The sequence below is a fragment of the Mirounga leonina genome, unplaced genomic scaffold (genome assembly GCF_011800145.1).
Source record: "Mirounga leonina isolate KUSES-001 unplaced genomic scaffold, KU_Mleo_1.0 Mir_55, whole genome shotgun sequence".
Taxonomy (NCBI): Eukaryota; Metazoa; Chordata; class Mammalia; order Carnivora; family Phocidae; genus Mirounga; species Mirounga leonina.
The window spans coordinates 2,587,179-2,612,094 of record NW_023270816.1 but is presented as its reverse complement, the minus strand read 5'-3'; the positions used below and the strand labels follow the sequence as shown (position 1 = coordinate 2,612,094).

General features: G+C 52.2%; 2 protein-coding genes across 3 annotated transcripts in view; one reads left to right on the top strand and one right to left on the bottom strand.

Annotated features, from left to right (window-relative positions):
• LOC118001965 (ezrin-like) overlaps window positions 1-7,781 on the top strand; it is a 52,499-nt gene extending 44,718 nt beyond the window's left edge. For both annotated transcript variants that reach the window (XM_034992174.1, XM_034992175.1), the window contains 6 exons: window positions 2,731-2,894; window positions 3,194-3,324; window positions 3,974-4,134; window positions 4,491-4,583; window positions 6,085-6,336; window positions 6,446-7,781. In XM_034992174.1, the coding sequence (XP_034848065.1) occupies window positions 2,731-2,894; window positions 3,194-3,324; window positions 3,974-4,134; window positions 4,491-4,583; window positions 6,085-6,336; window positions 6,446-6,610 (966 nt within the window). In that variant the 3' untranslated portion in view covers window positions 6,611-7,781. The remainder of the gene's footprint in view (window positions 1-2,730; window positions 2,895-3,193; window positions 3,325-3,973; window positions 4,135-4,490; window positions 4,584-6,084; window positions 6,337-6,445) is intronic.
• Window positions 7,216-24,916, bottom strand: part of LOC118001964 (synaptotagmin-like protein 3) — a 94,366-nt gene continuing 76,665 nt past the window's right edge. The window contains exons 13-19 of the mRNA XM_034992173.1: window positions 21,166-21,344; window positions 17,165-17,267; window positions 13,594-13,764; window positions 11,597-11,702; window positions 10,492-10,594; window positions 9,392-9,597; window positions 7,216-8,242 (exon numbers count right to left, since the gene is read on the bottom strand). Of these exons, the coding sequence (XP_034848064.1) occupies window positions 8,133-8,242; window positions 9,392-9,597; window positions 10,492-10,594; window positions 11,597-11,702; window positions 13,594-13,764; window positions 17,165-17,267; window positions 21,166-21,344 (978 nt within the window). The 3' untranslated portion in view covers window positions 7,216-8,132. The remainder of the gene's footprint in view (window positions 8,243-9,391; window positions 9,598-10,491; window positions 10,595-11,596; window positions 11,703-13,593; window positions 13,765-17,164; window positions 17,268-21,165; window positions 21,345-24,916) is intronic.

Genomic DNA, 24,916 nt, shown 5'->3' with positions numbered 1-24,916 from the left:
CATGGCAAGCTCACAAATGAGCCATTGTCCTGGCATGCTCCCGATGACCAGGCATTTCCCGTAGAAAAGCCAGTTTCTCCTCCTGCCAGCTTGGATACTGCGGGGATGGGGCCTGAAACACTGAATCCTCTAAGCCTGCCCGGTAGTCCTGTGTGGGGTTAAAACAGCTTTGTCTCCTTCAGAAAAGAGCCTTTTGTTCCTGCGGCCTCATGGAAGCTGGAGAAGGCTCTTGGGCAGCTACCTGTTTAACAGCTTATAAGAACTGCCATATCCCTGGGAGCAGCCCTGCCCTCAGCCCAGGGGAGCCCCGGGGTGGGGCCTGGTGGGAGAGTGTCCTAGAGGCTCCTAAGCTTGTTGTTCGACAACTTTATGGCTACTTTTCCATCTCCTTTTCTCTCGTATTCTTAGGGACTTGGATTCATTTCCATGAGCTTTCCTCTTGCCTCGAGTTTCAGTTTTTAAGATCTGTCTCTGCCAGAGTTTAGACAGCCTGCCCCACATCTCCTCGGTGTTGTGGTTTTGCATTAGGAGGCTTGGGCTGGGTACTCGGACTTAGAAATCCTTAAGTAAATATTGGTTTCAGTTTTTGGTTTTACCCTGAAGCCTGAGACTAGGCAGCCCAGGAAATGGCCTCTGCCTGCTGCTTTCGCTGTCCCCAGCCATGTGCAGGCCTTGTCTTGGGCCCACCGGCTGCGGTGATGTACTTGCAGCGTCTGCCCTTGATGGTTTTTAAACTGACCTTGTTCTAAGGAGGAGTTGGTGCTAATCAGAGTTCCTTTGCAATGCTTAGGAGCCACAGCCAACACCTAACGTGGGTAGCACGTCTGTGTGGCCATAACAAAAGATTGTTTTCTCTTACGTAATAGAGGCGGTGCTTCTCCCCGCTCTGCAGACGCTCCCTGGCAAACGCGATGACTTAATAACGAGTGTGCGAAAGCTCCACCTAGGAACTCCGTGGGCTCGCGGCTTTGACAGTACTGTCTATCCAGCATTTCTGGAACTGATGAGAAAACTGAGAAGCTACGTAGGGCCTTCTGGGGTGTGTTGGTTAGCTCCCTGGCGTGTCCTTTCTGGTTTCAGACGTCGCTGTGGAACACGTCACACTGTTTCTTTGTTTCAGCCACCCTGCCCCTGTTCCAGAGGTCAGAATCTGGATGCCAGGGGCCCCAAGCTGAGAAGAGAAAGGGAAAAAAGAGGAAGCAGACTGGCATTTTAATTTTTATTGATTGATTGATTTTTTAAAGATTTTATTTATTCATTTGACAGACACAGCGAAAGCGGGAACACAAGCAGGGGGAGTGGGAGAGGGAGAAGCAGGCTCCCCGCCGAGCAGGGAGCCCGATGCGGGGCTCAATCCCAGGACTCCGGGATCATGACCTGAGCCGAAGGCAGACACTTAACCCACTGAGCCACCCAGGCACCCCGCAGACTGGCATTTTAAAATAACTTTTAACAAGAGTTTCTAAACCCTCTCTCCTCTCCCATCCCCTGCATTAATCGCAGCAGTAGCAAGAACTAGGAGGCAAGGCCGTGTGCCGTCCCTGTCCCACGTCGCAGACTTATACAGCCACAGTCCTAAGGTTCTCGGATGCCTTGGTCTGTTCTGTTCAAGAAGGCTCTTCCCTAGCAGTTTTGTCAGGCAGCCAGCAGTCTGTGAGTGAGCCTCCTGTCCCGCTGACAGTGTCTGAGTTAATCCTCGCAGCAGTCCTGTTAGATTACTGTCCTCCCCACCATGCAGCTGAAGGTGTTCAGATTCCAAGGAAGTGACTCGCTCAAGGTCACAGGCTTAGACGTGGCAGTGCTCTGTAAACTCCAGCACCCAGTAAATCCAGGCCATTTGTTGGGTCCCGGGGATAGAGAGATGAATGAACACAGCCCTGCTGTCGGGGGAGCTGCCCGTCCAGGGGAAGGTAGAGACCAAACCAGGTGCATCAGCGGACATGCTGGCTCCCCCGTGGAGCACAGGGGGCACAGGAGGTGTGCTGGTTAAGCCGGAAGCAGGAGCACTCCAGACAGGAGCCTCCGTGCCATCTCCTCGGGTCTGTGGGGTTGGACAGGACATCCCAAGTAGCAGGGCTGCTTTGAGCAACTAAGTTGGCGGGCACGCAAGTGCAGTTCAGATGCACAAGGGGGAGGCGGGGGCTGCGGGGCCGGACTCCGCACACGTGCCCAGCCACGGCGTCAGTACCTGGGCCTGGAGCTAACCAGGCTGGCGTCAGGTGTTCGCTAGCGACCCGATGGATGCACTGGTGGCCGTGTGGGAGGCCAGGGTTGAGGCAGAGGAGACCAGAAGCTCAATTAGAAGTCGCTGCACCTCAGGCAGGACTGGGGGATGGTGGTTCTCTGGCTGGTGGGGCCAGAGGGTGTCGGCCTGAAGACCAGGCAGCGCTGGGCCTCGGTCCCAGGTTTCCCAAGGCTGTAAGACCTCTTGCCTCAGAGAAGCTTTACCGTCCAGCCGGAGAGGTTTCAGGGTGTGTGCACACGCATACCCACAAAGACACACAGTTGCTCTGTTTGTCCCAGAGAATCCAAATCCCATGGCACCAGGAACTTTCTGTCCCGTCATTTGGAGTCAGTGGCTTTTCCTTGAAGTCCCTTTCTGGCCCCGTACTCTGCTACATTTGTCCTTTTAGAAAAGGTCATCTAGAACTTTGTGAATTCGGGTTTGGAAGAAGAAAGCCAAAGGAAAGTGTTCCTCCTGCTTAGAGTCCACCCTGTTCTGTTCTGTAGGACTTCGTGTTCTATGCCCCCCGCCTGCGCATTAACAAGCGGATCCTGCAGCTCTGCATGGGGAATCATGAGCTGTATATGCGCCGCAGGAAGCCCGACACCATTGAGGTGCAGCAGATGAAGGCCCAGGCCCGGGAGGAGAAGCACCAGAAGCAGCTGGAGCGGTGAGCGGGGTGGAGGCCAGCAGGACGGGGCGGTGTTCTCCCAGACTAGATGGCCCTGCCTGCGCTGTTCTCCATCAGAGGCGCCAAGGGAACATAACCTAGCGAACACGGGTGGAGCCTCAGGGGGCGGGGACCTTCAGAAGTTACTGCGTGGGGCCCAAGGACCCGCTCAGGGAGCTGCCTCCTGAGTCCATACCATCTGGAGGTGGGGCCTGCACTGGGCACTGGTGATGCGTGTTGACATGGCAGGTGTCTGCCAGCACCTAAACCTTCCTGCACCGCCCCTCGCCCTGTAACAGGCAGCAGCTGGAGACCGAGAAGAAGAGGAGAGAGACCGTGGAGAGAGAGAAGGAGCAGATGATGCGGGAGAAGGAGGAGCTAATGCTCAGGCTGCAGGACTACGAGCAGAAAACCAAGAAGGCAGAGAAAGGTGGGTTTGTGCCCAGTGCTTATGCATGCAGGGGTGCATTCCGCAGCGAGGAGTAGATGGACCGTCAGCACACCCACAGCCAGGAACGTCTCAGCTTAACACAGCACCCACAGGAGAGACTCGAGGCTGAGAGCTGACCATGGGTGTTTGGATTAGAAGATAATCTTTTGATTATCTTGATACTTTTGATGCTGTGCTGGTTCTGTGCTAAATGCTTTATGCACATTTTTAAATTTTCCCTCACTCCTTTGAGGTTAGTACTGAGTCATCCCCATATTCCTGATGACGATGTTAAGGTTTAGCAGGGAAATTAATCTGCCTGACGTCGCACAGCCAGTGAGTGCCCAAACCATGCTACGATGCCTCCTGTCTTATAAACTAAAAACTGGGCGAGTGGTATGGTTTCTGCATGTCTGCCAACCTACCCCAGCCCTGGCCAGGGGAGGGGGAAACCCTCCCTAGCAGTTTCTAACTGCCGCAAGGATGTTGTCTATGTGCACAGCAGGGAACGCACCGCAGTGGGCTTTCCTCTGTGTCCGTAGAAGCAGAGGCCCCCCATGCAGTGCTTTGTAGCTTGTGCTGTGAGTCCCGCCCTGGACCCCATGCCAGGCATCCAGGCTGGGAATTCAGGGCCCTGTGCTCTCTCCAGAACTCTCAGACCAGATTCAGAGAGCCCTGCAGCTGGAGGAGGAGAGGCAGCGTGCCCAGGAGGCGGCTGAGCGCCTGGAGGCAGACCGCATGGCCGCTGTGCGGGCCAAGGAGGAGCTGCAGAAGCAGGCCGCAGATCAGATGAAGAGCCAGGAGCAGCTGGTAGGGCTCCCGGAGTCGCACGGTGCTGAATTACCGAGAGGCTGCCCCGGGGGGCCAAAAAGTGACACCTGCCTTATAATGGTGTCGGGGACTGTAAGATGATCTGCTCGAGGGAGAAAAGCCTGGTGGGAGGGGCTGTGCTGGTGGTGGGGCCTCAGGCGGCCCTGGTGCAGCAGTCCGGGGGGGCCAGACGTGGAGGCATGGTCTTGAGGACACCATGGGTGGGCAGCCATGGGCACTGCTGACTGGGGAGGAGGTGGGGACGAGGCCCAGCACCAAAATATGTGGCTGTCCATTTGCAAAAGGGCTCTCCCCAAAGACCCCAGAAATCATTTCCGCTTCGTGCCCTTCACCAGGCCGCAGAGCTAGCCGAGTACACAGCCAAGATCGCCCTCTTGGAGGAGGCCCGGCGGCGCAAGGAGGACGAGGTCGAGGAGTGGCAGCACAGGGTGAGTCTGCAGGTGCAGGCGCTCGGGCGGGGAAGACAGCCTGGGGCCAGGCTGGGGGGTCGCATAGGAAGGCTCGGGATGTTGTGCAATGTTCTGCCAATCCCAGCTGTGCTGCTTAGGCTGAAATCCCCATAGGAATGGGCTGCTCTGTGCACTGGGGAATCCACTGTTGGATTAGCAGGGAACAAGGAGCCTCTTGTTCATTTGCACCCACTTGTTCTGGCCACCCCAAGCTGTTGAGCCCCATCAGGCAGCCCCCATCAGGAGCTAGCTTTAAATCTGGTCACGTGGGTGCTCCCAGCGACAGGCCACAGCACCTCAAACAAGACCTCCTACCTCTCCTGACCACTGGTGTATGCAGCATGGCACCATGGAAAGATCTGGAATTGGAGGTGTCGAGACCGGGGACAAGGCTTCCAACTCTGCTCTCATCCACTGTGTATGGGGCAAGTGTCCTGACCTCTCTGAGCCCCCGTTTCCTTGTTAGAGATGAGTAATAGCTACCCTATAAGGTTGCTCTCAGGACCACCCTGCGGAGAGGTTGAATAAACTGTAGCTGTAATAGGGAGACCCATGTTCCAGTGCAGTGTCCAGAGAGCCTGTCTCTCCAGCTGAGCCCCCACGCCCACCGGGAAAGCACGGTCCCCAGGGGAGCTTTGGATATGTTCAGTGTAGAGCTCTGCCAAGCTGTGGCAGCCCCCCACCCCTCCCACCTGTCCTTGCCCATGCTTCCCCATCTGCACTGGCCCCTTCTGGGGACACCTGGGGCCTCTCCTCACCCCTCTTAAGCCCCGCCCCCTGAACACAGGCTGTGTGCAAAAGACTTCGTTCCGTCCTTAGGTTTTTGGAGAAAGTGTTCATTGAGAAAAGCTCGTTGCAGAACAGGTTCAAACTAAGCTCATCTCCGGGGTTGGAATGGCGGTGAGGTGGGCATGACTGGGGATGTGTACCCAAGAGAAGTTGCTGGAAGGCTCAGGGGTCACAGCAGGTAGGAAAGTGCTTGAGCACTGTGCCAGGCAGCAAGGAGCCTGATAAATAGTGCCACACAAGGAAAGAGAATAAGGCTGTACTCTAAAACGGGATAGTGGCATTTTCTCGTGGCTGGAGGATTTTTGTTTAATAATTTCCTTTTTTTTTTTTTCTTCAAAAACACCTACAGTGAACATATACTAGAATTAGAGACAGAAAAAAAAAGTTATGGTTCTTTAAAACGTCCCTGACATGACCTTCCCTCTTTGTGCTGAGAGCACAGCTGAGAACTGATCACAGGATCCAGAGCCCCGGACTCGGAAGAAGTGGGGCAGATCCTGCGTGGGGATGCTTTCTCCTCAGCCACGTCCCCCCCCCCCCCACCCCACCCCCGAGGGCGCACGCGTCCAGCCCGCCCGGGAGAAGGCAGGGGACTGGTGAGAGAAGGTGCCGAAGCCTTCTCGTCATTGAAAAGGGGCTTCCCCCGAAAATGGTCTAAACACTGGGTTCTGTGTACGGATTGCTTTCAAAGGCCAAAGAAGCCCAAGATGACCTGGTGAAGACCAAGGAGGAGCTGCACCTAGTGATGACAGCCCCCCCGCCCCCACCGCCCCCCGTGTATGAGCCGGTGAGCTACCACGTGCAGGACAACCTGCAGGACGAGGGCACGGAGTACACGGGCTATAGCGCCGAGCTCTCCAGCGAGGGCATCCTGGATGACCGCAATGAGGAGAAGCGCATCACCGAGGCCGAGAAGAACGAGCGGGTGCACCGGCAGCTGATGGTGAGGGCGCCGGGGTGGGGGCGGCCCGGGCAGGGGTCGGGGGGAGCCGTCCCACCCAGCTCCCCGCTGCTCCCGGGCCACACCTGACACGAGCTGCTTCCCCTTGCAGACCCTGACCAGTGAGCTGTCCCAGGCCAGAGATGAGAACAAAAGGACCCACAACGACATCATCCACAACGAGAACATGCGGCAAGGCCGGGACAAGTACAAGACGCTGCGGCAGATCCGGCAGGGCAACACCAAGCAGCGGATCGACGAGTTCGAGGCCATGTGAGGCCTGGCCAGGACTGGGGCCGGGGGCGGGCGGGGGTCGCGGTCCATCTCTGAAGCTGGTGTTTGTAGTTCTTTGAATCTAGGACCCCCACCCCCCGTCATATTCCAGTTCCTTTAAAAAGAGAGTAGTTATTGCAGTGGGACTATTCTGGGGCTGGGGTCACTGGAAGCTTCCCTAGTTTATTTTCCCCAATTGTATCATAGTGCCAAACAGGCCTGATTTTTTTTATTGCTGTTATTGAATCGCTTCCTGTTTGTGCTTGCAGCAGGACTGACTGAATTAGGAACGATGCCTGTAAGTCTGAGTAACAAACTTGATGCTGGTACGTGAGACACGAGGGTCAGCGTCAGTAAAACCACATCGTGGCTTCTAGTCCGTGCCATACTTTCTTCTGCATTTGAAATTAGCTCAGATTTTGATTTCCATGAAGGATCCATCTTTGTGTATTTGTTTTGAGAGGTGAAAATTCTTTTGAAGACAGTCTAAAGCACTCACACACACATGCACACAGTGATTTTTCTTCTCTGCTCCTTCAGTTCAGGATCAATAGTGCAGGGAGGACACTCCAGCCTTGGATAAACTTCTGTTGGTTTTGGGGGGTTTTCTTTTTTTGCTTAACAGAGGGCCACATTGTTGGACTCACACCTAATTAATGATCAGCTGTAGAGAAGAGTATTTATATATAAGTGACAATATGGGTTTGTAACATTAGTTTAAAAAAGGGAAAGTTTCATTCTGTATATTTTGTTACCTTTTACAGAATAAAAGAATTACGTATTAAAAACCCTGTTACCATGGCACTTGATCTGACGTGAGGGCAGTAAGGAGGTGGCTTAACCGCTGTAATCACATCTGTAAAAATGACTTTTTTTTTTTTTTACTTTGAGTGCCCTTGTGCCTGTAACTGCGCATTTCAGTTTTCTCTCCGAGCTTCCTTGAAAAAGACACATGCTGTTTGGCTCATCCAGACTCCCGCTATAGAGGGACTCTTCCCACCTGGTATTGTCTGTTTCCACAAGAAGAACCTGCTCTGACCTCGCCAGTTCTCTCCCGCGTCCTTGAAAATCTGTCGAAATGTCAGCTCTCACACTCCACCGGCTCGTCGTCCTGCTCGGGTGGGAGCCGTGTGCAGGTGAGCCCTGCGCCCCAGACCTGAGAAATAAAAGCTGTGCAAGATGAGAGGCGGCCATGGCTGTGTACGGGCGTGCGTCGGGGGCACGGGGTGCCCCTCCGGAAAGCAGAACCGGGCTCTAGTTGTCCTTCAAATGCATATAACAAGGCAGGGCGCTGGGGGACAGAGGTAACAAACGTTTATTGAAATCTGGCCGTTTTCCACGTGTCTCAGAGCACAGAAAACCAAACAGGCCTATTGATACAATAGCAACAAGTGCTGTACACAGGGATGTGGAAGAACGTGCGGGCTCCGGGACAGCGCTCCCCACGGCGAGTGTCCCTGCCCACGGCCTCAGCTAACCGTCAGGCCTGCGGCACTAAACTCTCACCACAGACTGGAACCCTGGCTTCAGTGCAGGATGAGTGTCAGGTCTGTCCACAGATTGGGGCTAGAAAGAACTTTCTGCCACTGACGCTCTGACGGTGAGCCTGAGTCCTCACCACCAGCTCCGGCTTCCTCTGTGATGGGAGTGAAGTGACTAATTAGTAATAGGTGATACGCATAACCCCTTAACAGCCCTCTTCTCAGCTTTTTAAAATGAGGACCAACTTTTTAAAAAAGTTTTTAACCTCCAGACCACATGAAAATGCCAACCACTGCTGAGGAAGAGCAAGACCACCTCCACCCCAACACCATACTCAGAGCTGGACACACTCAGGCATTCATTCCTAAATACTGTGCAGCCTCAAGAGCCCAAAGCTGCCTTCTTCCCCATAGTTTGAGAGGAGAAGACATGTTTGGGGGGGGGGTGTCTTCAAGAAGGGGACTCGACAGTCTTAACACATTACGATGGGTGTGCTTTGGTGGGGTGGCCTCAGACCGGGGGCCAGATTTGCAGGCAGACAGGACGCCCTTATAGGAAGGGGAGGGTGTGTCCGTGGACAATATTCCTTCTATGTTTAAAGATCTACCCGTTTATTTTAGAAGGAGAGCACAAGCTGGGGGAGGGGCAGAGGGAGACAAGCGGACCCAGGGCTGGATACCAGGACCCTGAGATCAGGATCTGCGCTGAAATCAAGAGTTGACGCTCAACCGACTGAGCCACCCACAGGCGTCTCGGGACAATGTTCCTTTTCGTGGAACAGTGAATCTGGTTCAGAGGTCCTAGAGGTGTGTGCCCGTACTTTTGGTTGGCACAGTGTTTGAGGGGCACCACTGGAGGGGCCAGGGTGTGCAGCCCTCCCCACGAAGGGCTGTCCCCCACACTACGCCACCAGCACCCCAGTTGAGCAATGCTGAGAAGCACTGCCCTTTTGTCCCACTCCCTCTGTTTGGATTAAGGTATTTTCCTTGAAGAAGTTAATCCTTTTATGACTGATGCCGGAAACAAAGCAAATACTGTACCCAGCCCATTTTGAGGCCTGTAATTTTTGTTCCTTTAGCAGATCTAAATCTGATATAAATTGTTGAAATACTTGGCTGTATTACCGCTCCCTTGCAGAGTAAGAACTAGATGTCGCAATCTCCATTTAACAGTGAGGCCATTTCCAAGCTAGTTACATCACCTGCCAATGTGGAAGCATAATGGGCTTTTTAGTGGTCACCGTGTAAGATCTTCGCTAAGGATAAAGCATACTACTTAGGCCCAATAAATCTCTCAGACTTACTAGAACCGAGCCAGGCTTCCCCCAGCAAGCGGTCGTTCACACCAAAGATGGCCTGGTCCCAGACGGTTAATGCCAGGCTTGACTGTCTCAGCTGGGAAGGGCTCACGCCATTGAACACGAAGGAGTGCTTCCACTGGGGACAAGCTTGCTTCTTCGCAACTGGGGACTTCAGGTTCAGTTTGTGTTGGTCTGGCAGAGTGAGACAGCTGCAGGAGGGAGAGACACTGGCTCTGGACTGCCGGCCCAGCCTCCGCCCCTGGCGGCGCCGGCCATCGTGAGACCAAGGGCTAGATCCGCCCCCAAAGAAAAATGCCAAGCCGGGAGCAAGAACGTGAATCGCAAGATTGGCCACGTGACCTCTCGCTAGGATGTTCCAGAGTTAGGGCTGAATTCTGCACCAGATGCGAAGGGTCCTTTGGGATGCCAGGCCGCATGGCCCTTGCCTTAATCCCCCTCCTTGGGAGGCCGACCACCAGGCAAAGCATGGCTTTTACACTTGCTACCCAGGGACCAGGACTCTGCACACATACTCTCTCATTTTAACCCAGTTCTCAGGAGACAAGTTCAGAAGGGCCACGTAACTTGCCCAAGGTCCTACGATAATGGCAGCTTGAGGACAGGAACACAGATCTTGGCATGGTAAGCCAGTGTTTCCCATTATGTCCCTGACCCAGGGATGCAGCAACTCTGTATAATAATTAATGGTGTTTGCTTTGCTTTTGGACACACCGACACACCGGTAGTGACTAAGAATGACAAAAGCAGAGCCCACCTGACTGTTAATCCAAGAGATGGGAAGGCAAGGGAATAGTACCAACCACACTGCTTTTTCCAAGCTGTTTGAGTCAGAAAATGCTGATGTAACAAGAACCAATAAAATACGGGTTTCAGGTTAAAATACAGTGTTCCACATCTAGCCTCAACAGGTCCAAATCCCATGAATTCTTGGAAATCAGTCTTGAACGCATTACGTTGGATTTTCACGGGAAAGCTAAAATACAAGTTCAGAATGGCTTACACTTCCTGGTGTTTGCTGGAGTTTCTAAGACCATGCCACATGCATGTACAGATTATCAGTAAACAATTGATTAAATACTTACCCCTTAACAAATGAGTTTAGGGTACCATCTGACCGCACGGGCAAATTCTTGGCTCCCAGCACGACCAAACAAAGCTGACCGTTCGGGGATGGCCAATCTGTCCCTGGAAGAAAAGCCGGCATTTGCTGTGAGCCCTACTTCACAGAGCATCAATGCCACCACCCCAAATCTGAAAGCTCAGCGGGAGGGTGTGTGACGGCCTGGAGAGCCCAAGACAGCAGACGGGAAGAGGAGCGTATCCAGGTGGGAAGGCTCAGCTGGCCCTGCAAATGTGCCGTCCCACTGCAAGCCAGCACGGTGACGGAAGGAAGGGCTCACTAAAATCCTGGGACGCTACAAAGATAAGAAAGGGATCCAAGGAGAGGAAGGATGCAGAGGTTGCAGTCAAGTGCGGGCAGTGGTTTTGGGGAAAGTAAGGGCCCTAAGACTTGGGTTCTAGGGCGCTGGCAATGACTGCAGATGCCGGTGGCCCTGTGAGCTCTGGAAGCAGACTTTTCCCTCTTCAGGCAAATAAGAGACCGCTAACTACATGACAGAATTATGTGTTCTTTCTTCACCCTCCTCTCTCTGTACGCTCCACTTTATTTCACTTAGTTAGACCTCCCATAAGGTCCTCGAGAGCCTGTCCTTGATGCCTTCTCTTGCTGGGCAACAGCTCACAGAACTTGGGAGCAGGGGTGCATTCACTGGGCCCTGCAGGCCCCAGCACCTCGAGATGCACTCTTGGTTCCCAAGGAGCCACACTCCCAACTGTAACGCAGGTGGGCATAGGAGCATTCCCTCTCCCAGAGGGGCGGCAGTGGGACGGTTCACACCAGGGAGACGGTCCGCGCCAGCCCCCTGGGAGGAAAGCCCCAGAGCTGGTGTCCTAAGAGCCATCCCTGTGCAGTGGGCATCAGAGGCCTGGCCTGCTCTGCTTCCTCATTTCCCTTCCAAACCACAGGTTCCAAGAATCCATGTTCCACGCTGAGCTTCACAGATCTTGGAAAGTTACTGGAGCATTGCAGGATTAGTGGGTGGCAGAAGGGAAGTCCTCAACCCACCTGCTGCTCCAGGCTTTGGAAACAGTGACCGATGAACAGTCATGGGGCTGGAGGCCACCTACCTTCTTGGGCCTCCTGGAGCTTTCTGGGCCCTGCAGGGAAGACCAGTTTGGCCCGGACTGCAAGTTCTCCATTACTGGGAAGAATGCTGTCTTCAAGTTTCTCTGCCTGGGGGCAAGAGACAGAACTCAAGAGGCAGGATTCCTCAGCCCCCAGAACCTTCTGGGCTCCTCTGATTGCCCCAGCTCTGTCCATAAGTGCCCCACCTCCACCCCCACCCCCCACTCACCCCTGCAAAGCCTCTGCAGGCTGGGGAGTGCCCTGGGGTGGAGTGGACAGGCCCATGGCAGGGCTGGTCACTCTTCCATCTGTGGTGACTCTCCATTCCCACCCCATGCCTTGAGGAGGTGAGAGGGCTCAAAGGCCCTGGCACGTTCCCACAGGATAGTCCTCAGAAAACCTACACACAGCCAGAGTGTGAAGAAAGGGGATAAAGCTGAGCCCCTCTAGGTCAGTGGACTTGGCGAGGACTCCTAGGAGAGGGCGGGGCCGGCCCGTCTACTCCGCAGTGTCTCTTCATGGGCTCCTGGCTGCCTCCCCAGAAGGAGGCTGGCCCTCGGGTGCCAGACGAGATAAAGCTGCCTCCACCCTCCACTTCTGGAAACCTGCACTAACCCCTCGGGCTGCTCCTGTCAGGGCCGATGGGGCAGGCCTGAAAGCAGGGTACGCCCAATCCAGCCAGGGGGGTCACTATCAGCTGGTGTTAGGAAGGACATCCTTTAGCCTGGCACCTTCTACGCCTCTTCCTCTCGCCAGCAGCCTTGGTGGCCACTAGTCTTGTCCCCAGCGAGGCTCTAGAGGGAACAGATGGGCGGATCCTGGGGGAAAGCACACTGGCAGGGAAAATCATGAAAAATGAAAATCAGGAAAGCCTTCATGGAGGAGGTGGGATTCCGGCTAAGTCTTGGGCAGACCGTGGCTAGAAGAAAGCATTCCAAGTAGACATCCCAAGTGGATGCCTGAGGACGGGCTCTGAGAAGGGTGAGCACGGGTGCGGGATGCGGATGCCGGGGCCATGCTGAGCAGTGTAGAGGAAAAGGGGCAGGAGAGGTGGGACAGGGCGGCCCCCAGGCGGGAGACCCTTGGCTTGACCCGACAGTAGCCGGAAATCCGAGAGCCGGCCAGTCAGCCCCCCTGGCTTCAGAGAGGCCCGGGGAGGTGAGAGCGCACAGAACCTGGCCCAGGCCTGGGAAAGCCTCAGCCTCGGGGCCAGACTCTGGCTGCTGGGACTGGCACAGCGTGGTCATTTCTTAGGAGATGAAGGAGCCCACGCTTCCTCCGCCCCTATTATCTCAGCCGTCCCTGGTCCCCTCTCCCCTCTGTGCTTGGATCTTGGCACAGAGAGTGCAAAGCAGTTGCTCCAAGAAATGCAGACTTTCTTCCCCAGGCTCTCCTCTTAGTGGCACAGCCTGCGAGCGGGCCTCCTCTCCGGGCCACCCCCGCGCCCTGCCCTGAGTCCCTGCAGGTCGGGGCAGCCCCGGCCCTCCTGACCACATCGGGCCACCGCTCTCAGCCGTTTCTGCTCTGGGAGCGCCTGGGGCAGGAGTGCAGAAGCCACAGCCGGGCCCGCACAACTGGGGGCAGGCTGCCGGGCGCACGTGGTCACCTCCGGCCGCAGGAACAGCGAGCCCAGGGCTCCCGGGCTGAAACCAAGTGACCCTGAATTTGGGGAGGGGAGCATGTGGGCCCACAAGGCCATCACAGGAGGCCCAAACCCCTAGACCTGACCCAGGCTGATGTTCAGGCTACACTGAGGAAGGGGCTCTCAGGTAGTTGAGCAAACCCGAGCAGGGAAAGCTCCCTACCCCACCCAGGAGAGCCTGACGTGGAGCCTTTCCTCCCCGGGAAGTTCCTATTGAAGAGCCCCAGCAGGCAAGCACGTGGTGGTGTCTTGGGTCCGAGGCTTCCCGGGTAGGTTTTCTCTTCCAGAACCCCTTTGAAAAGGGAGTTTTGTTTTCGTGGTGGGGGTAGGGTAGTCCAGTCCCAAACCAGACCTCACCTTGGCCCTCAGTGGATACCAGCAGAAACACTGTGTTGTGCGGTCTTCGAAGTCCCATGTGGCCAGAGGGATGGTCACCTCTCCAAGAAACACCCTCCGGGTGAGCATGCCCAGGTGCCACACAGAGACCTGCAGCCACCGGGTCCCCAGCTGGCCGGGCTCCACCTGGTACTGCAAAGACAGAGCAGAGGCAGTTGGTCTGGGTTCCTGGCCCACAGCTCCCCAAGCCCACAGCTTCCAGGGCCCACAGCCTCCTGGGGACCCACAGCTCCCCAAGCCCACAGCTTCCAGGGACCCAAGCTTCCGGAGACCCACAGCTTCCGGGGACCTGGGCCACAGGGGCCTTCCTCCTGCAGGCTGGAGCATCTTGGTGTGGTCAGGGTGGGCTGAGCAGCTTGGAGCGGGGGTGGGGGGTGGTCTCTGCTTTCTCAAACACAGAACCACCTCCTCCACCAGCCGTGTAGCCAGCACTCAGCCTGGGGGGAAAGGCTGGGCAGCTACAGAGTCCCCCTCCCACAATCCAGATCTGCGCCCCAGGCAAGGAGGGAAGGCCCCATCCAACTGAAGCCAAGATCTGTCTCAGCTCAGGAACTGAACTTGCCTGGCCAGGGTTGTTCAAAGATACTGAAAGCTAGGAATTTTTTTTTTTTTTTTTTAACGTAAACCTGAGTTTTTAGCATGGGCTTTTGCCTAGACGGACGATGCCAGGCCTGTCTGGTGCTCAGGGTCACACAGAGCTGTTTCTTCACTGGCCCCCACAGGAGCTTCAGCACAGCCAGAGGACAAGAAAGTCTGCCCCCCACCCCCGTTCCAGCCGACGGTGGGCCCCTGCCCCCACGGGGACTAGAGGCCAAAGGCCCTGGGTGAGAGGGCCCCGGCCCCTTCCTGAAGGCCAGGACACAGCCAGGCTTCCCAAGAGCCGCTGACTCCATTCAGCCTCTGCGAGCCTGTTCCAAGCCTATTCGTTGGATTTTCTCAATAATGAAAAAAAAAGGTTACACTTTACTGAGCCCTTGTTCTGCGCCAGGCCTTTGGTTACATTGCTCCTTAGCTTCCAGGAGCGTCCCCTGAGGTCAGTGTTAGCGATCACCCGACCCGTTTACAGGGGAAACGCCCACTCGGCAGCTCCCTGCTGGGGTTGGCGTCCTGGCTCCTCCCGGGACCGCCTGTCACACGGCCAGGCCTCACCCCCACTTAGAGTGGCCGCCTTGGTTTGCCTGAGACCCATCTGCACACCGTTCGTGCCCATCCACTGGTGGCCAAGAGGGGAGCGACACGGGTATGTGCAGCAGTCGTAACTTGTCTCCCTCGGTCTCCCCAACAGGGACGCCCGCAGCCACGTCTGCCCTGCCCCCCCCCAGGCCGTGAACACCCCCTCGGGGCCAGGCTGCCTGCCCCACTTGCCCCTCCTTTTCTTCCCTCTGGGATTATCCGTGCCCATTGTGGTCAGAAGCCACATCCCTCTACGCCCTGGGCTGATTTTCAGTCGGTTTCCCTCAAGTCCATGGTCCATTTCTTTTTTTTAATCTCTTTTTCTTTTTAAAGATTTTATTTTTTTTAAGTGATCTCTACACCCAACGTGGGGCTCGAACTTACAACCCTGAGATCAAGCGTCGCCCGCTCCACCGTCCGAGCCAGCTGGGCGCCCACGGTCTGTGTCTGACTCTGCCCTCAGAGTCACCCAGTCTGTCTCGTTGTCCCCTTCACGGCCACACGGCCAGTCAGTTGCCAAGGCTGCCAGCTCCCGGCGCCGCCCCTGCTCCCCTGAGCATGGACTGTCCCAGGCGGGCAGCTGCCTGTCGCCCACGGTCACCCCCTCGGGCGGCGGCATCCTCCCCATCCACCCCGTGCAGGGGGCCTGCCTCTCAGGGGTCCTCGCACACGGTGGCCCCCCGCCAACAACCACGACTCCTTCCGGTTGACCCAATCCCTTTTTGGAAAGAGACCTTTTCCCCGGCGCCCTGGTCCACCCCTAAGGCGGTCCCAGCAGGCTGGGTGGCTGCCCCGCCTCTCCTGAGCACCCAGCCTCAGACACAGACCCCAGATCCGGTGTGGCGTGGCACCCTCCCAGGCCCCCTACGGTGGTCTTCCCGTGGAGCGCCTGCCTAGAAAACCTGGAGGATCACTTTCTAGACTTTAGACGAGATGAGGGACGTGGCTTCTCTTCAATGTACCTGGGAAGTTTTCCGGGACAACCGAAATATCCACAATACATTGGGTAAAAACCAATGGATAAAAATTGGGGGCGATTTCTTTGAGATTCTGCCTGCACGTTAAATCAGGTAGTTAAAACTTTAAAAAATCAAACTATATAATATTTAAAATATACTCAGTCCTCATCTTCACCTCATTTCATAAAATGTGAACTATTTGTTTACCTGTTTAGTACAAAACACCTTAATTAAACTTACAATGAGTGATTCTGGATATGAACTTAAAATGTCTGAGGGGGCACGGAGCTTTTCAAAACTCTTTCAACAGATACGGAGCAAAACTACGCCAAGACCCGTGTCTACTGACTTGCTACCAGAGGGCGTCTCAGACGGGGATCCCTTGGATACCACCCACACCTGCTGAATCATAGTCTGTTTTTTAGAAAATCCTCTGGGGGAGTCCCATGACCATAAATCTTGTGGAGGAATGCCAGTCCATCGTGAGTTAGAGCTGTAATTCTGAATACTCTCTAAGCCTTAGTTTCCCCGTTGGTCAACGAGGATTCTAATAGCTCAGGTCACTTGGCCACAGCAGGGACACAGGAAACAATGGTTTTTATTATTTAACAAATGGAGCTCCTGCCAACTGGCCAGACGGTCATTGGCTGGAGTTCAGAAATGCCCCTACTTGCCAAGGAAGGCAAACCAAGCCCTCTCCTTGTGCAAGCTTGACATGTGGGGTCCCTGGGCTGCCCAGCCTTGACTGGGTTCATCCCTGCGCATCTGGATGGTTCGTCCAGTGCAAAGCCTCCCACACCTAGCTCTCGGCCTCTCCCACACATCGTCTCCAACCGTCCACCCTAAATCCCCGTAGTCGCTCCCTATCTCTCTGCCCCACATCACAAATCCTGTTTCTTAGCACCAAAGAAAGTGAAAACCCAAACAATTCCTCTATAAAATGTTTTTCATAAGATGACTATTTTTTTTTTGCTCATAGAAGAAGAAGCCTAGGGCTGCCAGATTATTACAATAAAGGAACACTTTCGTGAAGATAGTAACTCAGTAGTTCACAGAGGAGCCTGCTTGAAAGTACCTCTCTGGGAGCCATAAAAATTCAACAGGACAAACCAGTTTTGGAGACTGAGAGGCAACCAGGTTCTTTTTCACCATTTTCTCAGAAATCATTAATCAAGAGCCATTCTCGAGTCCAGCAGACTCTGCACTTTTCCTGTACAAAGGCTGAAATTTATTTTCTACCACCTTGCCACTGATTGACAGAGCCCTACAGAAACGTATAAGTGTCTGTACTTATATTTAACTGACTCAAGAGTTTAGAAGAACACTCTGCTGAACTCTGGCCCCGGGTGCCCAGCCTGGGACGGGGAGACTTAGCACATGAATACTTGTCCAACAAGTACCTTCAAGGTCTCCTGAAATGTTGGATCCACCGTGTTCTTTTGGACTCCAGTCTTGCGTTTTCCCTGGGAGGATCTGTCAGGCAGTAGATAGGTCTTTACGTACCTAGTGGCCAGACAGAGACAGGACAAGGTGAGAGCTCAGCAAGGTGGTAGGGGGCAGGGGGACAAAGGGTTCAGAAGGAGGAGAATCAGACCTCAGCATTTTCTTTACCCTGCTTCCCCCTGGATTGGGGGTTGACAGAAAGAGCTTGGTGGGGAACAAGGACAGTGCTGGCTACACACCTTCTGGCTCACACAGTCTTTGGCCATAATCCTCTGGAATGTTCCTGGGGGTGTAAGGCTCCCTTGCTCTCCTCCTGCCCTACCCCTAGCATCTACATCACTTACTACCTGCCTATGTGGTGATGACCACGGATGCAGAGGCTGGGCTGTTGGGGCTCCACGGTGGCAGGTTAGAGAACCTGCCTGGATGTGGAGGTCCTGTGTCAGCTTGTCCTCCCTCCACCTGTCACTTCCTCCAACCCGCCAAAAAAAAAGTGAAAATAGGAAGTATATGCCTCACCCTTTACTTTCCCCTTGTGGGGCCTCTCCACCTGCATTCTGCCCATCCCCTGAAATCCTGTTCTAGACTGACCCCTCCGGTGAGGTCCTCACACTGCCCTTTCCTGGCTCCTCTGGCCGCTTCGGTGATGCCAAGGACTACTGATTCCGGTAATGGCTGGACCCTGTGTTTTTATCCATTCTGACAATTTCTGCCTCTTGATGGGAGGGTCTAGATCATTTACATTGAAAGTAAATAATGATAAGGAGGGACTTACTTCTGTCATTTGCTATTTGTTTCTGTAAACCTTCTAGCTTTAGTGTCTCCCATTTACTGTGGTACTGTAGTCATTCTTTTGTATTTACTTTTTTAAAGATTTACTTATTTGAGAGAGAGAGAGAAGGCATGCGCACACGTGAGTGGGGCTGGCAGAGGGAGAGAATCTCAAGCAGACTCCCCGCTGTGCTTGGAGGCCGGGCTTGATCTCACAACCCTGAGATCATGACCTGACCCAAAATTTAGCTGTTTAACCAACTGAGCCACCCACGCACCCCCCATTCGTTTGTATTTAGCTGAATTTTGTAGTAAAATGTTTAAAGTCCATTCTCATTTCTTTTTGTATTATGTTCCATAGCTGTTTTCTTTGCGCTTACCAAGGGGATTACATCTCATCTCCTAGAGTTATAACACTCTACTTTGAATTTTTACCATCTTAACGTCAATAGCAAACAAAAACTCTGCTCCTTCCTAGTGCCAACCTCACCTCTTTGCATTGCTGAGGTCACAAAATGACACCTTTCTACACTGTGTAACCAAAATCACAAACTAATCCTTCTTTGAAATGCATTGGTCTCTTAAGTTAGGTCAAAAACAAAGTGTGCAGTTATAAACCAAAGTTACAAACAAACAGCAGTAATAAGAGACAAATAATTTTTTAAAATATATAAGGTGGAAGTACACACCATTGTTAAATAATACTAGCTTTTATCATTGCCTGTGTATTTGCTTTTCCTGAGGTCTATTTCTTCGCATGACCTTGAGATACCGTCTGGTGTCCTTCCATTTCACCCCGCAGGGGGCTCCCTTGAGTATTTAGTTCCTGCAGGACAAAGTCCCTCAGCTTTTGTTTATCTGAGAATGTTTTAGTTTATCCCTCGTGTTTGAAGAACAGCTTTGCTGGATATAGGATTCTTGGTTGACAGGTGGGTTGTTCTGTTTTTTTTTCCCCCCTTTAGCACTTTGAATAGGTCTACTGACTGCCTCCTGGCCTCTAAAGGATCTGATGAGAAATCTGCTGGTAATCCTCCTGAGGACGCCCGGATGGGAAGGGGACCTCAACAACTGGAGGAAATTGCCACAATGGTTGCCTGCTTCTGGGTCTGCACCTCTGTGATCAGAAGCGGCAGTCTGCAGTCAGAGCACACAACCCTGATATTTGGAGGACAGACTCCCTTTATTTGCCCACGCTGACTCCTGCAAGCGGTGTGTAAGCTGCTCTGGGAACACCAGCCCGGCTGCCTGCCATGTGGCTGGGCGTGGGGGGAGGGAGAGCAGCTATTAGGCTAAGAGCGGAAATTGACTGATATGAACCCCAATGTACCACCCAAGTCTTCCACGGGAAGTTGCAAGCCTTCAAGAGACTGCAGTTCCAAAGCCGTTTCATGAGAGAGCTTCTACCAGTGCAATCACTATCTTACAAGGGGAGACCTAGGGCTTCCCACCCTGCCACCTTCCCAGAATCCTCTCTGGGCTGTTTCTCCTTTAAAAAGTACTGACTAATATTCTAGTAGGCATTTCACTGACGGGCAACTCAGTTCGACCCTATCAAGGCTTGATTTTGCTGAGGTAGGGAGAGTTGGAGTAGCCCCTCCTCTGAGGCTAGAAAAATCCTACAGCTGCGTCCCAGTGAGTGCCCCAGGTGTTCAGCAGCCTCCGCTCCGGCTGGTCAGAGCTCCCATTTTCCCCATCACTGCGCCACGCCCAGGGGCTCACCACCCCCAGTAACTGCGCTGTGACAGACCTCATGAAATCTTGTCTGTATGAGCCCTGAGTATTTGGCCAAAGCCTCAAGGGGGTCCTCTGTGGAGTTTTAGGTCTACTTCTCTGTGCACTTTGTGCCTCACTTGCTTCCTATTTGTTGAATGTTTATTATGTTCTAGACAACGTTCTGAAGGCTTAACATGGGCAAATTCCAGGCAACACTACAACAATCCTTTGAAGGAGGTGCTATTATTTTCCCTGTGTTACAGTGAGGTATGGAGAGGTTGAGTGACTTGTCCAAGGTCAAACCACATAAATGGTGGACCAGGGTGCAATGTCCATACCCTCAACCACCTCACTATAGTCCTTTTGAGAATTACAAGAGAGGCTCAGCATGCATGAACAGTCATGGGCAGAATAATGTCCCATCCTGTCTGATGGGACTGGACAGTAGTCTGAAGAATGGACAGGATTATGGTTGCTACTTGTGGGAGTGGTGTAGGGAAAGTAGTCACAACATAAACATGAGGAAATCCTCTCTTTGGAAAAAATCAGGGGACAGCTTTGAAACGACTATTCCAATTCTCCTGGAGCAAAAGGTATAAGTTGGGGGAATAACAGAAGTTAAGAAACCAGAAGGACAAGAGGGACACTGTTATGGAGACCCTAAATACTCCACAGCAAGGCACTTCATGTGTCCTGCCCTGACTGGTAATTAAAACAGTATGCTCAAAGTTTTCCATGTAAGAAAAAAGAAAGGCCATAGAAAATCAATTCTAGTTCTAAGGTGAAGGGATTGAAGTATGAAAAAACTCTAATAGATGAAAATAGAGAAGGATATATTTAGAACCTTCAGGTAGAATTTTTCTACAGACTCAAAATACAGACATTTTAAAGGAGAAGACTGACAAATTTGACATCAAATTCTTTTCAAGAAAAGCCATCATGAACAATGTTAGAAAACAAGCAACAACTAGAAGATATATATAATACATACAATCAATGAAGAGTTGTATCCAAAAACATCCTGGGAAGAAACTAAGAAGAAAGTCTGGGGCTTTCTCTCTTACTGCAGAGAGAGCAAAACCAAACCAAACCAAACCAATCATTCCTCTAAATAAATTAAAAAATGGCAAGCAACCCAGTAGAAAAATGCCAAAAGATATGAATGGGAAGTTCACAAAAGGGGAACCCTATGTGTCTAATGCATGCAATAAAAAGTTGCTCATCTCTGTTCATAATCCTAGAAGTTTCCAAGTAGGCCAAGTTCTGCATCTGGACTTCTGATTCCACTGACTGACCTACTTATCTATCATTGTTTGAATTACTACAGCTTTAAAATCATTCTCAATAGGTTTTCTTTATAGTTCTGTTCTTTTAAACAATTGTCTTGGTTATTTGAGGACTTTTACTTCCCCATATAAAATTCAGACCCAATACGCCTACCACCTAATGTCAAAACTTAGAAAAAGAAACTTACGGATTGCACTTTTTCTTCTTTTCCTCTCCATAGGCAAGATTCTTACAGGCCTTGATGCATATTTCTAAAGAACAGGTTTTGAAACAATAGCGAAGGGCAAATTCTATTTCTCCAGTGACATTAGCATTGCCAAAATTGCCCATCTCCGTGCAAGTGCTGTTAATGCTAATTAGACTGGCCTGAAATCAAGAAGGACAGACATAATAAATTACTTCACAGTTAATCTATTTGTTGCAGTTCTGGTTTCGAGATATCAAATTAATCAGACTTCGCACAAAACATGCATCCTGACTCATAGTAAGTTAATACTACTCCAGCTTGTACGTTGCCGAAATAAGTGGCCACATAGTCTGTCCTAAGGAGATGGGAAATCCTCAGAAAGCCCGGTCTTGCCCAGATACGGTGTTTGCCTAGCAATAAAGGTTACACAATCTCATTCTTTAACACAAATCAGTTGGGATGAAGTGGATTATCTCCCGCGAAATTCTGCAAAGGTAAGTCTCAGGAGGGCAGATAATACCCGTGACAGGAACAGCCCTGTGGAAAGCAGCAGAGCGGGGGTGCTAAGTACCGGGACTGGGAGTCAGATACAGCTGGGTTCCGACGTATCCTGTTGCTACTAATTAGCTGTGTCAAAGTCTGAACGGACAAATGAATACTCGTCTCCCGGGGTCGCGGTAAGAAGTAAATGGAATTGGGCGCCTGGGTGGCTCAGTCGTTAAGCATCTGCCTTCGGCTCAGGTCATGATTCCAGGGTCCTGGGATCGAGTCCCACATCGGGCTCCCTGCTTAGTGGGAAGCCTGCTTCTTCCTCTCTCACTCCCCCTGCTTGTGTTCCTGCTCTCGCTCTCTCTCTGTCAAATAAATAAATAAAATCTTAAAAAAAAAAAAAAGTAAATGGAATAAAATGTGTAAAGGATGTAGCCCAAAGACAACAATAAATTCTAAATTTTTATGGGTATTTCAATGAAAAACAGAACTGCCACCATAAGTTAAGGCACTGTGAGCTTAGGTGATGTGGCTAAGTGGCACGGAATGCCCAGGCCTAAAGAGACAAACCAACTACTGTCGCACTATTACACTTGCTTAAATATTTGCCCCATCTCCCGGCAGAAATCTCAGTGCTGACTCTCTAGAAATAGGGAAGCCTGAAGGATTTCCACTTCTAATTCCCAGCGAGATCCTCCATGCTGTAAAACATCCTGGGAAGAAACTAAGAAGAAAGTCTGGGGCTTTCTCTCTCACTGCAGAGAGAGCAAAACCAAACCAAACCAAACCAAACCTACAACTCATCAGAATTAACCTCTATGGGGCCGGAAGCCAAGGGCTGAGTTAACTAAGGCCAAGAACTAACCAACTTCACCGCACCCAGTCACTGGCTCTGAAAAATGGGATCTGCCAACACCACACAATTGTTCAAGTGGAGAACAGTCTTTACGTTTCACACTCACAAAGGCAAGGAGTGGTAAGACAGCAGGAATCAGGGAGGTCCCCAAGAGTGAAGAGGGAACGGTAGGGATGCTTGGCAGAGCAGAAGGAGGGCGTTAATGCAGGGGCTCAGAAGTTCCAGTGATTAACATGGCATTCGTCCCGGGACCTCACTTTGGGCCACATCAGGTTAAGTTGCAGTGTAGCAACTTCTCTGCCAAGAACAAACAGAAAACGGAATTAAGTCCCAAACAGTTTCAAGGCGTCGTAGGGCTCCCAGGACAGCCAGGACCAAGGGTCCAAGCTACTAGAGAAGCCCAGGGGCACAAGCTGATGCTCTGTGTCTCCTTCTGAGGCATTTGTCCACGAACCTGCGAGCCGGCAGAGCTGGAAGACAGGAGAGTCAAGCTAAACGCAGCAGCCACGGGGCTCAGAAGCCAAGGGCTGGGAGACAAAAACTGGTGTCGGGGCCCTGAAGGCACAAAGAGCTTGAGCCGCCAAGTTCACAGAGAAAGTGGAAATGCAGCGAAGTGGGAGAGACACTAGATGGTTCTTTGCCCTTCAAGGGCTTTGCTGATTTGGAAGCTCTCACTGAGCAACTGAGAAACTTAAAAATGCTTTCCAGGGGCACCTGGGTGGCTCAGTTGGTTGAGCGACTGCCTTCGGCTCAGGTCATGATCCTGGAGTCCCGGGATCGAGTCCCACGTCGGGCTCCCTGCTCGGCAGGGAGTCTCCTTCTCCCTCTGACCCTCCCCCGTCTCATGTGCTCTCTCTCATTCTCTCTCAAATAAATAAATAAAATCTTTAAAAAAAAAAACAAAAATGCTTTCCAAAGTTCTTCTTCCTGGAGAAGCCCACCACAGAGGAGGCGCTTGGTGACCTCCAGACTTTCAGTGGGGACCCCCCACCCCCACCCAGCTTCTTTCCCAGGAGCAAGAGTCCACAGGAAATGGGGCGGTCCTCACAAAGCCTGACACCCAGCTTTGAACGAGCTCAACACCAGATGGGTCAGGGCTGTTTACCTTCACTCTAGCTGTCTGCTGGAAGCAAAAGAACATTCTCTCGGAAGGAGGGTCACACCCACCTCTCCGTGCCCCTGGAAGTTCCAAGAGCACAGGGCCCTGCACGTTCCTGCCCTCACTTGTATCTCCAGCACCCAGCTCAGTGCCTGGCTCATGGTAGATCCTCAGTAAATATTTACAAAGGGAATAGAGAAAGCACTTGAAGTACTTTGATTTAGAAGTGCTCTATGTAAATATTATGGCATGAAGGGGTACACGGTCTTGTGCCTGAAGGAGTCACAGAACTGAAGTGAGAAGGCTCACTCGGGTGGTCGTCCTAATCTTCTAGAACTTCCTTAAGTCATTAACTGTGGATTCCAGAGGCAAACTATTTTTAAATAAAGCCACATGTAGGCACATAATAAAATTGCTGAAAATCAAGACAAAAACGAAAAACCATAAAGGCAGAGAAAAAAAAGATGTGCTATCGTTCATGGAGGAAACGGTAGGGGCAGGAGAGGGTGGGCACCCAGGTATTGCTCGGGTGACTGGCTGCTTCTGTTCAGGAGGGAAAGGAGAGTAGGCTGGGTACAGCCTACACATTCCCGAGATAATTTATGTCTCTACCACTGTTGCCTTGGGAAGGTTTTCTGGTTCTATTTTCTTTGTAGCCAGAACAGGATCTTGGAGCAAGTTGCAACTTTGAGCAGCCCATGGAGGTAACCCAGTGACGTTAATTTTGATATCAAGAAGATTAGGCAATTCTGAGCTAATTTTTTTTTTTGAAAAGTAAAAAGGATGCTTATTTGTTGGAAATGAGGAAGAGGAGGAGGGTAGAAGATCTGAATGAGTTTCAAAAGAACTGGGGAAGGTGTGAAATATTCTGAGAGCAGGAAACTGAGTTACCCAGAGAAACGCATCAGGCCCGGGACTACTGGCCTGTAGGTGACAAAACAGGGCAGATCTGACCCCCACACACTCACACCGGGCATGGGGACTGCCCTACTGCGGGGTGTGGAGAAGGTTGCCCCTGGCTCATCCAGCTTGGTGATCAGAATTATAATGCATCCAGAAAGCATTATAATACTCATCCTTCATTTCATAAGTACATTAGGGGAGCTCAAAGTGGGCTGGGACCCACCCAAAAGTTGCACAGAGAATCAGAAGTAGACCTGGAAGAGGACAGAGGTGCCGAACTCCTTGGGCCACCAGCTTACTGTAGTGTCTCTGAGCAATTCGGCTGCTGTACCCGCTTAGCCAGGGAAAGTATAGCCTGAGATAATGAAAGGACAGCAGAGCACGTCCTTTGGTCAACCACATTC